The sequence below is a fragment of the Salvelinus alpinus genome, chromosome 12 (genome assembly GCF_045679555.1).
Source record: "Salvelinus alpinus chromosome 12, SLU_Salpinus.1, whole genome shotgun sequence".
Taxonomy (NCBI): domain Eukaryota; kingdom Metazoa; phylum Chordata; class Actinopteri; order Salmoniformes; family Salmonidae; genus Salvelinus; species Salvelinus alpinus.
The window spans coordinates 16,501,853-16,515,005 of record NC_092097.1 but is presented as its reverse complement, the minus strand read 5'-3'; the positions used below and the strand labels follow the sequence as shown (position 1 = coordinate 16,515,005).

Here is a 13,153-nt window from a genome sequence, read left to right as displayed (position 1 = left end):
TTTAATGGCTATGTAATATGACTCTAATGATGCTGTTGTAGCCTACATCTCTGCATGTAAAAGCTGTGCCATTGCCTCTGTCTGAGATGATCATCCACCAGTTTTAGGTAGCCGACCGTAAAGAATCCCTACTCATCTCTCACGGTCATGTTGATAATGTCTTCGGAGACCACATGCTCAGCGGAGAGTAGACTACTGTACCTCTGGTCAGGTCAGAGGGAGAGCTGCGTTCCCTCCATCCAATACGGGGCGTGCTTTGCACGTGCTGCACCGTGGTGGTGTAAAATTAAGTAACGACTGTATTTCGCACCCCGAGTGACAGGAGGGAGGTGCTAAATTTGACAGGCAAGGTCATCAGCATGTGGATAAGCATATGGCAAATACAGGATAGACAAGATTTCTGTGATTTCCAATAGGCTATAACGAACGAAAAAAATCACCACCTACAACGAATGCAGTCATGTTGAAAGAGAAAAAGCCGGCTAAACTAGATGCTAAAACAGGCATGGCTGGGTGTGGGATTTTTGCGCTCTCCAATATCAAGAAAGCATCATACACAGAGGGCATGGTTCTGTTGCAGGATAGGTTATTCCGTTGACTACTGCAGAATACACAGAGAAAACATACTGTAGGTGCTCCTGGTTCTTCATATAGTGTGAAAACAGGTGCACCTTACCCCTTCATGCGCCAAACACAACAGGTGTAGGTAGACCTTACAGTGAAATGCTTACACTACACAGCTATGTAAGGGCATCAGGTCAACCTGCTTGAAATAGCTATCCAACAACCCACTCACTTTAAATGTTCTGCATATGAGCTGATAAATAGGCCTACAGAAACCATACACAGGTCCACATTATTGCATGGTTTATATTCAACACACTCAAATGTTTCCATTAACCAAATCACATTAAGGCATGCCAGCTGGATGGAGTGAGGGGGAGAGGCGCTCTACATATTGTTTACTGCAACCCTCTCTCACACCACAGATCAACGCAAACAAACAGCCTTGCACTGCTCTCCTGCAGTAACTTAGAGGGAAGTAGCTAGACAGTGTAGCATCAGGCCAGGGTTACAGCTAAATCACAATTGCTTTTGAAAATCCGGTAAAAACTGAATGATTCTGAACACTCCCTATTCCCAATTTCGGCAGACAAGTTTCAAATTCTCACTGAAGTTTCTAACCACAAGCATAAACTATTGTAGCTAGTTGGTGAGGGCTGAGGAAGACTGACTGAACGAACTGAACCAAATCCATTCATCCCCATTCAACTCTCGCTGCATGAAATACGTCATCAATTTTGAGCACCAGGCATGTCTGTATACCCTTTCCCTTATTGACCGCTCTTCAATATTGTACTCAGGACAGCTGGAACATCCCAACATTTGTTGAGTAAATTACAAAAAAATCCGGACGCCATTTAACTTGAGATGAGAGGGAGAGTAGATTGATTGTTGATGCTGTTGCCAAAAGCGTCATCCTCTCTCTGGTCTGTCTGTGTAATGGCTCATTTCCTTGGCCCTCCACTTCAGCCCCTGCAGCTGTGTGCCATTCCCTGGCCCTGGCTTTCTCCCACCCCCTGGCAGGCCAAGGGAAGCTGGGCTCCAGCTGGCAGCACAGGACAGGGGGCAATTAGAGGAGTGTGGGAGAGACAACCAGACCTGCTGCCAATTACTGTGCCCATGAGCCAGACAGACGTCACCCATAATAACATCCAACACTGTGGAGCACAGCCCTGCCATGTGACAATGGTTGGACAACAAAGTTACACAGGTCTCTGCTTTCAGGTGTGACTTCAAGTATGTGTGTGTTTGCTTGTGCGTGTGCATGCGTGCATGTTTATGTTGAGGGGAAATAAAATCTCTCAAAGGTTAATATTCTTGTGATTTATTCATGCTTATTAATATGAAAAAAGCCAAGTGCCTTCTATCAGTTGAAGATACAGACCAGCAGCAGTCACTGCAATAGAAAAGTGCATTCGCTTGTGGAGTGTTGCAAGCCATATAGACAGACAAATGTAACAAAGTGCAAGTGATCATAGCCAAAATGTAGGACAACACAGCATTTCCTGTCCCAAAAGTCAACCGAGAGGAGTGACCTAACCAAAAGGTGTATACCTGCCACTGTAACCATGACATCAGAGTGATGCAGCACTGTGCCATGGTGTTGGTCCTGCAGTTTGCCAGTACCCATTACTTTTAGCAAACAGGCTCTTTTAGAGTGTCTCTCTGAGTAGAGCCCTGTTTAAATATCCTGACAATCCATTCTTCCTTTCCATGAAGTGATTACTTATCAGCCATGACTGGACAGGTGCAAGCTATGTAGTGTAGCATTCCCTTTCACCTGTAAAATCGATTTAGATGGGTGATTACTTCAAGGAAGGGAGAAGGGAAGGATGCATGTTCATAGTATTGGGATAGATCACACAACAGTTTTGCCCATCACAGCCGTCTTGCCCATCAGGATGCTCTGTAGTTGTTTGATCTTTCCATCCTGTGGCAGTGGTGGCAGGCTCAGGTCTGCCCGGTCATCCTCATCCAGGAGCTGCTCGATGTAGCAGGAGGAGCCCAGGAGGACGTGGCCTGTGGCCTGCATGGAGAACAGGGTCCATCTCAGAGCCTCCCTACAAGAACAGGGAAAAATGTGTCAGACGAGAGTTGAAAAGGGAGGTTATCTTACTGGAAACTTTTGGAGTTCACCAGTAAACTACCAGAGGAGGAATTTTATCAGAAGCCATTTAGTTGCCTTTTTGAGTACTTCAGATTATTACAGGTATCTGTAATTATCTCCGGCCCTCGGTGTGGCCTTATCACATGTAAAATATATAAAATAAGATTATTTAAAAATAAAATGGCCTGTAAAACATTATCATAAATCTAAACCATCAAAATAGTGAATAGCATTGGTGTTTAAACTGACTTGCCTAGTTAAATAAAGGTTAAATAAAATTAGGGTTTCAGCATGAAATATATATATAGATTCATTTTACAATGTCAATATGTATTTCTTGTAAATGTTTTGGTGCCAAACTGCTGGCAGTTGTGAAAGAAGCCAATAGTTGGAAGAGTTGCAGAGTTAATTGAAAATAATGCCATTGTTATTTTCTCTAGAACCATATTGTCTATCCACTAGAAAAACTAATCGACAATATGAACACAGATACACAAAAATATACAGTACCAGTCAAAAGTTGACATAAACCCTTGAATTAGTAGGTTTCTTTATTTTTTTTTATTTTCTACATTGTAGAATAATAGTGAAGACATCAAAACTATGAAATCATGTAGTAACCAAAAGTGTTACAGAAATCAAAATATATTTTTCAAAGTAGCCACCCTTTGCCTTAATGACAGCTTTGCACACTCTTGACATTCTCTCAACCACCTTCATGAGGTAGTCACCTGGAATGCATTTCAATTAACAGCCCTGCCTTGTTAAAAAGTTAATTTGTGGAATTTCTTTCCTTCTTAATGCGTTTGAGCCAAGCAGTTGTATTGTGACAAGATAGGGGTAGTATACGGAAGATAGCCCTATTTGGTAAAAGACCAAGTCCATATTATGGCAATAACAGCTCAAATAACCAAAGAGAATTTACAGTCCATCATTATTTTAAGACATGAAAGTCAGTCAATGCAGTTCTTTTTTTTCATTCATTATTTTGATGTTTTCACTATTATTCTACAATGTAGAAAAGGATTGAGTAGGTGTATCCGAAATTTAGACTGGTACGGTATATGAATACATTTTTCAAATACATATTACCAAAGATGATGATCTGTTAATCACCAAAATTACAGAAGATTCCGGTAACATTGGACAATTCCCGGCACCTTTGCAACCCTATGTCAGACAGATACCTGTACTGTAGATAGTGATCCGACAGATATAATATGAACATATAGTCAGGAAGATAGGGAAACGCTGACAGTGCAGGGCTGGGACCTGCATCTCCCTAATCTCTCTCTCCTAGTTGAGATACAAGTTTCATTCTCTCCAGTGACTTTTCAAAAGAGAAAAATATGAGCAGAAAATGAAATCTAGAAACCTGTTATTTGTTGATTCTGCACAATTTAATCCTAGTTGTCACAACCGCTCAGCTAAAGCCGAAAATCAGCAGCTCTCAGCACGTATGACATAACCTTCCTAAATGTATCTGAACATACAGTGCCTTCAGAAAGTATTCACACCCCTCAACTTTTTCCACATTTTGTTGTGTTACAGCCTAAATTTAAGATAGATTAAATTTAGATTTTGTGTCACTGATCTACACACAACATCCCATAATGTCAAAGTGGAATTGTTTTTTTAAAGAAATGTTTACAAATTAATAAAAAAATGTAAAGCTAGAACGTCTTGAGTCAATAAGTATTCAACCCATTTGTTATGGGAAGCCTAAATAAATTCAGGAGTAAAACCATGCTTAACAAGTCACTTAAGTTGGATGGACTCACTGTGGGCAATAATAGTGTTCAACATGATTTTTGGATGACTACCCCATCTCTGTATCCAACACATACAATTATCTGTAAGGTCCCTCAGTCAAACAGGGAATTTCTAGAACAGATTCAACCACAAAGACCAGGGATGTTTTCCAATTGTTTGCAAAGGGCAAATATTGGAAGATGGGTAAAAAAATATATATAAAAGGACTGAATATCCCTTTGAGAATGGTGAAGTTATTAATTACACTTTGGATGTGTATCAATACACCCAGTCACTACAAATATACAGGTGTCCTTTCTAACTCAGTTGCCAGAGAGGAAGGAAAGCACTCAGGGATTTCACCATGAGCCCAATGGTGATTTTAAAACAGTTAGAGTTTAATAGCTGTGACAGGAGAAAACTGAAGATGTAGTTACTCTACAATACTAAGAAGGAAACCTGTATAGAAGGAAGCCTGTACAGAATACAAATATTCCAAAACATGCATCCAATAAGGCACTAAAGTAAAACTGCAAAAAATATGGCAAAGAACTAAACTTTTTGTCCTGAATACAAAGCGTTATGTTTGGGGCAAATCCAATACAACAAATCACTGAGTATCACTCTTCATATTTTCAAACATGGTGGTGGCTGCATCATGTTATGGGTATCCTTATCATCGGGAAGGACGAGGGAGTCTTTTAAGATAAAAATAAACTTAATAAAGTTAAGCACAGGCAAAATCCTAGAGCAAAACAGTCTGCTTTCCAACAGATCGGGCATTGAAAATCTATGGCAAGACTTGAAAATGGCTGTCTAGCAATGGTCAACAACCAACAGGACAGAGATTGAAGAATTTTTTAACGAATAATGGTCAAATTTTGTATAATCCAGGTGTGCAAAGCTCTTAGAGACTTACCCAAAAAGACTCACAGCTGTATTCGCTGCCTAAGGTGGTACTAACATGCATTGACTCCACAGAAGGTTGGTGGCACCTTAATTTGGCTCGTGGTTGGTGGCACCTTACCACGGGCTCGTGGCAATGACTGGAGCGGAATCAGTGGAATGGTATCAAATACATCAAACACATGGAAACCATGTGTTTGATGCCATTCCATTTTCTCTGTTCCAGCCATTATTATGAGCTGTTCTCTCCTCAGCAGCCCCCTGTCATTGACTTAGAGGGTTGAATACTTATCTAATCAAGCTATATTAGTTTTTTTATTTTCCATCAACAAAATGTAAAATGTAAGAATTTTTCTTCTACTTTGAAATAAGAGTATTTTTTGTCGATAGTTGACAAAAAAATGACAATTAAATCCAACAAAATGTAGTAAAGGTCAAGGAGTGTGAATACTTTCTGAAGGCACTGTATCAACTCAACCTTCTCCTAAATCTTACAAACTCATCTTTAAGTACCCACATCAACACACGGAGAGCGATTACTCACTTCAGCATCTTCTTGGCAGCGTAGCAGCGCACATCGTAGGACACAGAGTAGGTGCCATACAGCGTGGCCTTCACATTCAGACAGCCAATGAAATCCTGAGGGTTGTTCTTGTATAGGTCAAAGGTTATTCGAGCCACATCTTTCCTGCGCTGGTGTTTGAGCTCATTTTGCATTCGGGGATGAGTGTTCTGGGAGCCGAAAGGTGGAGAGAGAGGGAGGGATATGAGAGAGGAGAAACAAGAGCAAATCAATTTTCCCCAGTTAACACAAATTAAGTCTAGTCTCCTACAGCTTATTTATGGGAAACTCAAATTGAGTGTGAAGGAAAACTGCATATATAACCTCTGACACTTAGTGTCTGTCAAACTAAGATGGATGAACGCAATACTAGCTAGCCCCCCCCTACACACTCCCCTTCCTCCCCTCCATCCAAGAGCGCCAGTCATCTGCAAAGGAAGGTAACAAGCATTGGAATACAGATTAATTCATTCTGAACAGTGGAAGGACAACAGGAGAGGAAATTGTATTATGTTAATGAGACACGCTCAGCATGACAGGAGCCAAGTAAACACACAGGGTGATGCCATTCAGGTGGCAGAATATAATTTAATGAATATGGAAATGACCTGCTTTGGACAAACAAACACTCCTCAACTCTGACTCAAATGGTGCTTTAATTGTGGCCAAAAGTGTGAGGTAACTAAATGAGGGGGTTATGATTTGCCATATATGTCAGAGATGGTTTCACTCAACTCTTCGCCCAGAATAAGAATGCTTTTGCATTTATCTGAATGGAATCATTTATTGAATATGCTTACTCTATATTCAATCCCAAAAGTTCAGGTCATTCATATACAATATGGGAGTAGATTTTCTTGTTCGTCCCATCTTATCTAAAAAGGCAGGCTATACAACTGCATCTTCATCTGAGAACACGTTGGCACTGATGATGATAATACACAGAAGTGAAGCCTGTTCACCATTCTACCAGAGTGACCCTGTGTAATGGCGCCACCCAGTGGACTCTGTGGTAAGAAGGTCATGCATATGTCACCCTACCAACCTGTGGAAGTGTCCACTTCTGCCCCTTCTCCAGGACCATGAGCACAGCGTTGTCTTGCAGGGTCAGGAAGAACTCCTCTGTATCTACCCCCGTCCCGTCTTCATCCAGCACCAGGGCACTGACGCAGGACACGTGCAGAGAGTCCATGGCCTGAGGGAACAAACTACCCATTAGCCTGGAAGAGATATAGAGTCCAGTAAGTAGGGACTACAGAATCATTCCCCCTCTCAGAAGTAGTTACTTAGCCACTCCATTCCCTTGCGTGTCATAGATTTCTCAGTGAATAATACAAATGGCGAGTGTTAAAAAAAGATTGCATATCTCTGCAGAGTAGATAAGTTCCTGAAAAGTCTCAATATCATGTATTATCATTATGTCCGGGTTAAGTTAAACTTTTCAAAGACATGCGTAAGACAGCAGTAGTGTCACAGTTGGAGAACCAGAACAACAGAGACAATTGTCAGTATGTGCATGAGAGCACATACTCCAGCATGCAAGCATTTAAGGAAAACCGTTAGTTCTTTCTGCTTCCCTTTGAAAGCCTCTGACTCACCCATCCTTTCATTCCTTTATCCATCTGAGTCACATTGTTCACTGGATTGAATTTATGATGCCATAAATGAGTAAAGAGTATGTAACCAGACTCTCTCTTCTCCCTCACTCATACACTACTCTTCTCTCATTCAAACTCACTGAAGTTAGAGACTTATATCTCCCTCACTAACTTTAAGCATCAGCTGTTAGAGCAGCTTACAGATCGCTGCATCTGTAAATATTTCATCCAATCATCTACCTACCTCATCCCCATATTTGTTTTTGTTTCTCTGCACTTTTGCACTCCAGTATTTCTATTGCACATCCTCATCTGCACATATATCACTCCAGTGTAAATTGCTAAATAGTAATTACTTCCCCACTATTGGCCTATTTAATGCCTTACCTCCTTACTTCATTTGCACACACTGTATACAGATTTTTCTATTGTGTTATTGACTGTACATTTGTTTATCCCATGTGTAACTCTATTGTTTTTGTCGCACTGCTTTGCTTTATCTTGGCCAGGTCGCAGTTGTAAATGAGAACTTGTTCTCAACTGGCCTACCTGGTTAAATAAAGGTGAAAAAAAAAAAAACGTTATATATAAAAATAGAAATAAACTTGTACTCCTCCCTCAAGCACCCTCTTCATCCCTCCCTCTTCCTCCACCATTCTCCTCACTTTGTTGACTAGGTCTCGTAGCCCATCAGCCATGATTCCCTTCTTAACGCTGCGATCAGCACTGGTGACCCGGAAGGGCTTAGGTCGAGGAGTCCCGACAAGGAGCTGCTGGGTCATGGAGGCACTGGCTGATACACTGGCTGTCACACACCTGGTGAAGATACATACACATAGTCAAATTATGTCAAATCTATTGGAAAACGATGCTAACTTTGACTCTATGACGTATGTCCTACGATGTAAAAAAACAAACAAACAAACATTAAACATTACTGAACACAGTCTTATGATGACCAATAGTAGTGCTGCCAATAGGGCATATCCCCTTAGTGCTGCGGCATCAGGCTCTTACTTGGAGAGTGAGGCAGGGGACAGGAGACTGAGGGACTTCATGGCATAATCCATCCTTTGGATCATCGGCAAACAGCGCCTGAGGATTCACCAATGTAGTCTTTATTGCTGCAGTTACAACGTATCACCAGCAGGTGAGGCTATCACCACACTGACTGAACACGGTACTGGTGGAAATATTTTTACCAAAAAGTATTTCGTATGATAGAAACATGACCGACATGAACACACAAGCAAGCCATGACTACAGCTCCAAACAGTAATATTGCTGGAGAGAAAAGGCAACCCTTGACAGTTCGCTAACAGACACAACATGTGTAGGCTACAACAGATACGCGAGATGTCAGCTACCATAAAGGTAATTTACCACAGCTAGCACTTCATTATACTGTAATGGTTTCGTGACTATTACCCATCTGTCCTGAACGAAAACGGTTTTATAAAAATAGTGTAAAATAATTCTACAAAATTAAAAAACTTTTTGCTAATGAAATCTTGAAACATTAATTCCTGAAAATGTGACAGAAAACAGAGCGGACAGTTGTGCCACTAAATCTTTGGTCTGTATTGAGTTTGGGTTACCTTCTTTGGCTTGCTCTCCCGTCTCTGTGAAAAAGGTCCAATTTCTAAATCACTAAATCGATGGATCCTTGATTTCTCCCTGTCGTCTCTTTTTTACTCCCTCTCTCTCTTGCATCACTTGTTCTTTCACCTTTGTTCTAATCTGTCGACTGTATGCAGTAATTTATATTGAGCAACTCTCTACACCCTCCCACTATCCCGCCCCTTGCCCCTGTACTGTAATACCCTGCAATCTGATGTGTGTCACTCCTATTCTCTATTCGGTCTTTCTACTTTATGTTTGAAACTTTGACGTGAATGAGTGAATTTCCATGCACTTAAACACAGGGCAGATATAGCTGGCCTTGCCGGTAAAAAGAGGCAGAGGCCACTTCTTAAATCGACACAGTGTGAGTCTGTCCTCTGATATAGCCCCAAAGCATTTTGTCTGATCAAACTTGATTACCACAGTCTAAGACACACAGTGAGTAAGTGAAGCTGTGGTATAGGGTAACACTATAGTCACGCTATAAAGTTTCTAAAAAATAGAAACATGACAAATCCCAGTGCTGTAAATCAATAGATGCCAATAGTAGTGGGCCAACTGATGAGTCCATCAGTAGGCCCACAACCTTGCTGTTGTTATCTGACCAATGTATCACACACACGTCACTCATTGGTCTCGCGTCAGATGGCCACATGCACAGACTCCTGGCAACAGCCTTGTCACCTTAGAATGACGCTATCTGACAGAACACAATGACACATTATACATCATAGGGAGTGCCCTGCACTTTCAACTTCATCACACCACCCACATTGCAAAACCCAGGTCAGATTTAGCTCTAGATGGTATTGTGTAGACTCTATGGGTTGTAATTCAACTGTGGTAAATCAAAAAGACGCAAAGTATGTAGACAGGATTCATCTGACTCAAACTGAGGTGTGAGAAAACAAAACCATCAATTCAATCACAGATCATCTTCCTCATTATTGAGTCTGATCAGATCTGAGCTAAAAATGGGTCATCTCCAAACGAGAAGAGCAGCGCACACTAGCAGTGGCGTTTTTGGGGCAGCCACTGATGTACACACTTGTCCTTTGACCTCATGTCTGGTGTGGTCCAATGAAACCTCAGGGTCACTGGGGATGGAGGGACCGCCTTGGCTTTCACGTGTTGAGGAACTGAAGATACATTTTACAGAACACAGTGTCAAGACCTCCTGCAGTCCTTTAGTTTGGTGAGAAATTACTGGACTCTTTCACAATTTGCTCTCTCTTGCCAGTTATTTCACACACTGTCTGTGACCCTCTAGCTTTTACACACAGAAATTCCCCACAACAATACAGAGCATTCACAAGCACACTCGACCACAAGAACATTTAGAACAAACATACACACTGAAATGAAAACACAATTCAACTGCATCTCAAATCGAAAAAACACACATACACCTGGCTATGTATGCTCAGCCAAATAATAAAAGTATGTAAATGGATTAGGGACAGAGAGGAGTGCAGGAGAGTGTGATAAAATGCTTAAGTTCATTGAGATGACAATGTCCTGCTGTTTATGCTGATGTGCTGTTACAACACACACCACATTACACAAGCCAGAGGCACATTATTAAACACAGTGGCAGGATCATCTTCACTATAAACCCTGACTCAGTTATACAGCTAGGGTAACTCGGGTCACAACCTCACAGTACCAAGTTACCACTTACCACCTCAGCCTTCTTGCACTGGGTCAAAATAGGTCAGTGCCAGGACTAGCCCTTGATCATGACTCTCAGTTCCATTACGTTACACCCAAGTGTCATTGGACGAAGGCATCTTCTGTACGAGGGAGTTTTGTTAAGAGCTCCAACGCTCGGTCTGAACATTAACACACATCGCTTGCGGTACAGTTTTGGAAGCATAAGGACCTCGTCTTTCATATCAGCAAGAAATTATTTCCAAAAAATAAAACGTTCAATTATACACCTTTATAGGGTTAGTGTTCCCACACGGCCACATGTCACAGTGCAGAGGTACCAACTCTGCTAATTAGCTATCAAGCATGCTCTGAACACCTGTGTGTAACGGAAGAAGGTCGCCAGAAATGTGTTATTACTGAAAAATACTGTCAGCTGCAACTGTGAAGAAGCCGGTTAAAACAGTGTACATACAGTAAGTGTGTATTCTGCATTTGTGAAATTATTTTGATGTGATGTGAAAGTAACGGGCTTTATGTTTCTAGAACCATAGAGATTCGATTCACGTTTAGATAGAGTACTTGGCTGCTAGAGCCAGTCTACCTCTGAAAAGAACATAAGGTTCTTGGACCTTAAGGAGTAATGGTAACCTTGGGCTCCTTAAGAGTACATCTAGGTCAGGAATCGTCAAAGCTCAACAACCTAGGCTACTGTACATTAGAATGTGTGCAATGTGCATTATGGTTGTGTGCAGATTTAATCTGCACAATAACACACACTTCATGATATACAATGTCAAACTCAGGACCATGTCCATTCTATTCTACCAGTACACACCAAGTCCCTGCTACATTAGGCCTACTATTGAGAAGTCTTCAATTAATTATTTGAATGTCAGGGGCAGATGTAAATCACAAACTTACTTTTTGGTATTTCTTTGAGTCAAAAAGCATCTCCTTACGGCTGTCTGCAGAGTGTCATCCACCTGGCCATTTATTGGCAGCACCTGTTTTAATCACATGATAAAACTAAATTAGTGCTACTGTGCTGAACATAGGCTATAAACACTGAAATACATTAAATGTGTTCTTAATAAGTTTCACAGGACCAGAGGGAGTATCCGTGAAAATGATTCTGGTATTTTAATGCATGGTTTATTAATTACTTCGTCCAACTTTGTGTGAATTACGACACACTGTGGACAAATGTCAAATTACCTTCCAACACCCGTGAGGCTGCTCTCGGTCGAAGCACTGAACGGGCATATCGTCTAATGATTCCCGAGGCCGTCGACAGTATCAGAAAGGTATTCAATCTCAAGTACGTTCACTACGGTTGTAACCGCTCTGATGCACCTCAGACCGCTTCGGGGTAGTAAACAATGGGCTACAATAAGTTGTCAACTACGGTCTCGGTTACGCAGGAAAGTGACCAAAAATTAGGCCCCGGGGTTCAGTGACTCATCTGTATTTTCTTTTCAAATATCCGTTTCTATTTCTAAAAATAGCTCTTAACTTGTTTTGTCAATGTTGGTAGTGTAGTAGACACTACACATGACAACAGAAACCAAAAGGGGAGTGATAGCCTACATTTGGGCTAGGACAGTTGTCTCATTATAGGCATTTATTTTATTCTTCAAAAATGTATGTAAATTAGGTATCATACAGATTGTGCTTTTTAATCGATGATAAAATGCTGCTCATAATGAACAGCGTATATTGAAAGAAAACATTATACTATACGCTACTTCTGTATAGCCTATGGTAGTGTATGTATGTGTATATGTGTATATAGCAGACCTTTATTGAACAATTAAGGCATATGCTATATTTCCTTCATAAACATATGCTTTGATGAACATCATTGTTGTAATTGCACACCATAATCTCAGACATTTTGTAGTCTATACATTAGCTCCGTGATAATGTTAGCTAATGTTTCTTTGTAATCATTTGCTGATGTATCTGAGTTCAGTAATGGTGTCCGATGTAAAAAAAAAAAATAACTGTCAGAATTGCTGCTTAAAGAAGCAATCAGCAGTTGCTACATCTATTTGGGGATTTATAAATTAATGACATGTACCCAGGGGTGTAATGCACCCCAAAAATCAGAGGGGGCACAAAGTATGTGAGGATGGCTGGGGAATGGTCCTGAGTTGGGGCTAGGCTCCCATCCATAAATTGGACAATTTTAGCATTTTTCAAACTCCTGAAACAACTTTTTGTCTGGCAATTTAGAGCCATAATCATTATGCTTAAATATATTTTAAAAATCTGTATATTTTTCTGCATATCTCTTGAGCTTTTTAAGAAACTAAATGTTTCTTTCCATCTCTGCTAAATTCTGGGTAAAAGGTTGAAAGGAACATGAGTTTTATTATGTAGGTCTAC

At 40.8% G+C, this 13,153-nt stretch overlaps 1 protein-coding gene across 3 annotated transcripts; it reads right to left on the bottom strand.

The window, feature by feature from the left end:
* Positions 1–1,872: 1,872 nt before the first annotated feature.
* Positions 1,873–12,195, bottom strand: LOC139535614 (lipid transferase CIDEC-like). Of its 3 annotated transcripts, XM_071335201.1 has the most exons (7): positions 11,981–12,195; positions 11,687–11,769; positions 8,507–8,584; positions 8,155–8,305; positions 6,937–7,086; positions 5,874–6,061; positions 1,873–2,624 (listed from the first exon to the last, which is right to left on the bottom strand). In XM_071335201.1, the coding sequence occupies exons 1-7, from the start codon at positions 12,026–12,028 to the stop codon at positions 2,423–2,425; spliced, it is 900 nt and encodes a 299-aa protein (XP_071191302.1). In that variant the 5' UTR covers positions 12,029–12,195; the 3' UTR covers positions 1,873–2,422. The 3 variants fall into 3 exon arrangements, with proteins under 3 accessions (XP_071191302.1, XP_071191303.1, XP_071191305.1); XM_071335202.1 differs by lacking the exons at positions 11,687–11,769; positions 11,981–12,195 and adding an exon at positions 9,088–9,221; XM_071335204.1 differs by lacking the exons at positions 11,687–11,769; positions 11,981–12,195 and adding an exon at positions 9,093–9,206 and having other exon boundaries at positions 8,507–8,586.
* Between the last annotated feature and the right edge of the window lie 958 nt (positions 12,196–13,153).

What these genes read in the sequence shown, in the direction of transcription:
- LOC139535614 (XM_071335201.1), bottom strand. Translation starts at nt 12,028, where the DNA reads ATGCCCGTTCAGTGCTTCGACCGAGAGCAGCCTCACGGGTGTTGGAAG. An exon ending in AGCCTCACGGGTGTTGGAAG is followed by an intron (nt 11,770 to 11,980) that starts GTAATTTGACAT and finishes TGATTAAAACAG; the next exon opens with GTGCTGCCAATAAATGGCCA. An exon ending in TACGAGACCTAGTCAACAAA is followed by an intron (nt 7,087 to 8,154) that starts GTGAGGAGAATG and finishes TTGTTCCCTCAG; the next exon opens with GCCATGGACTCTCTGCACGT.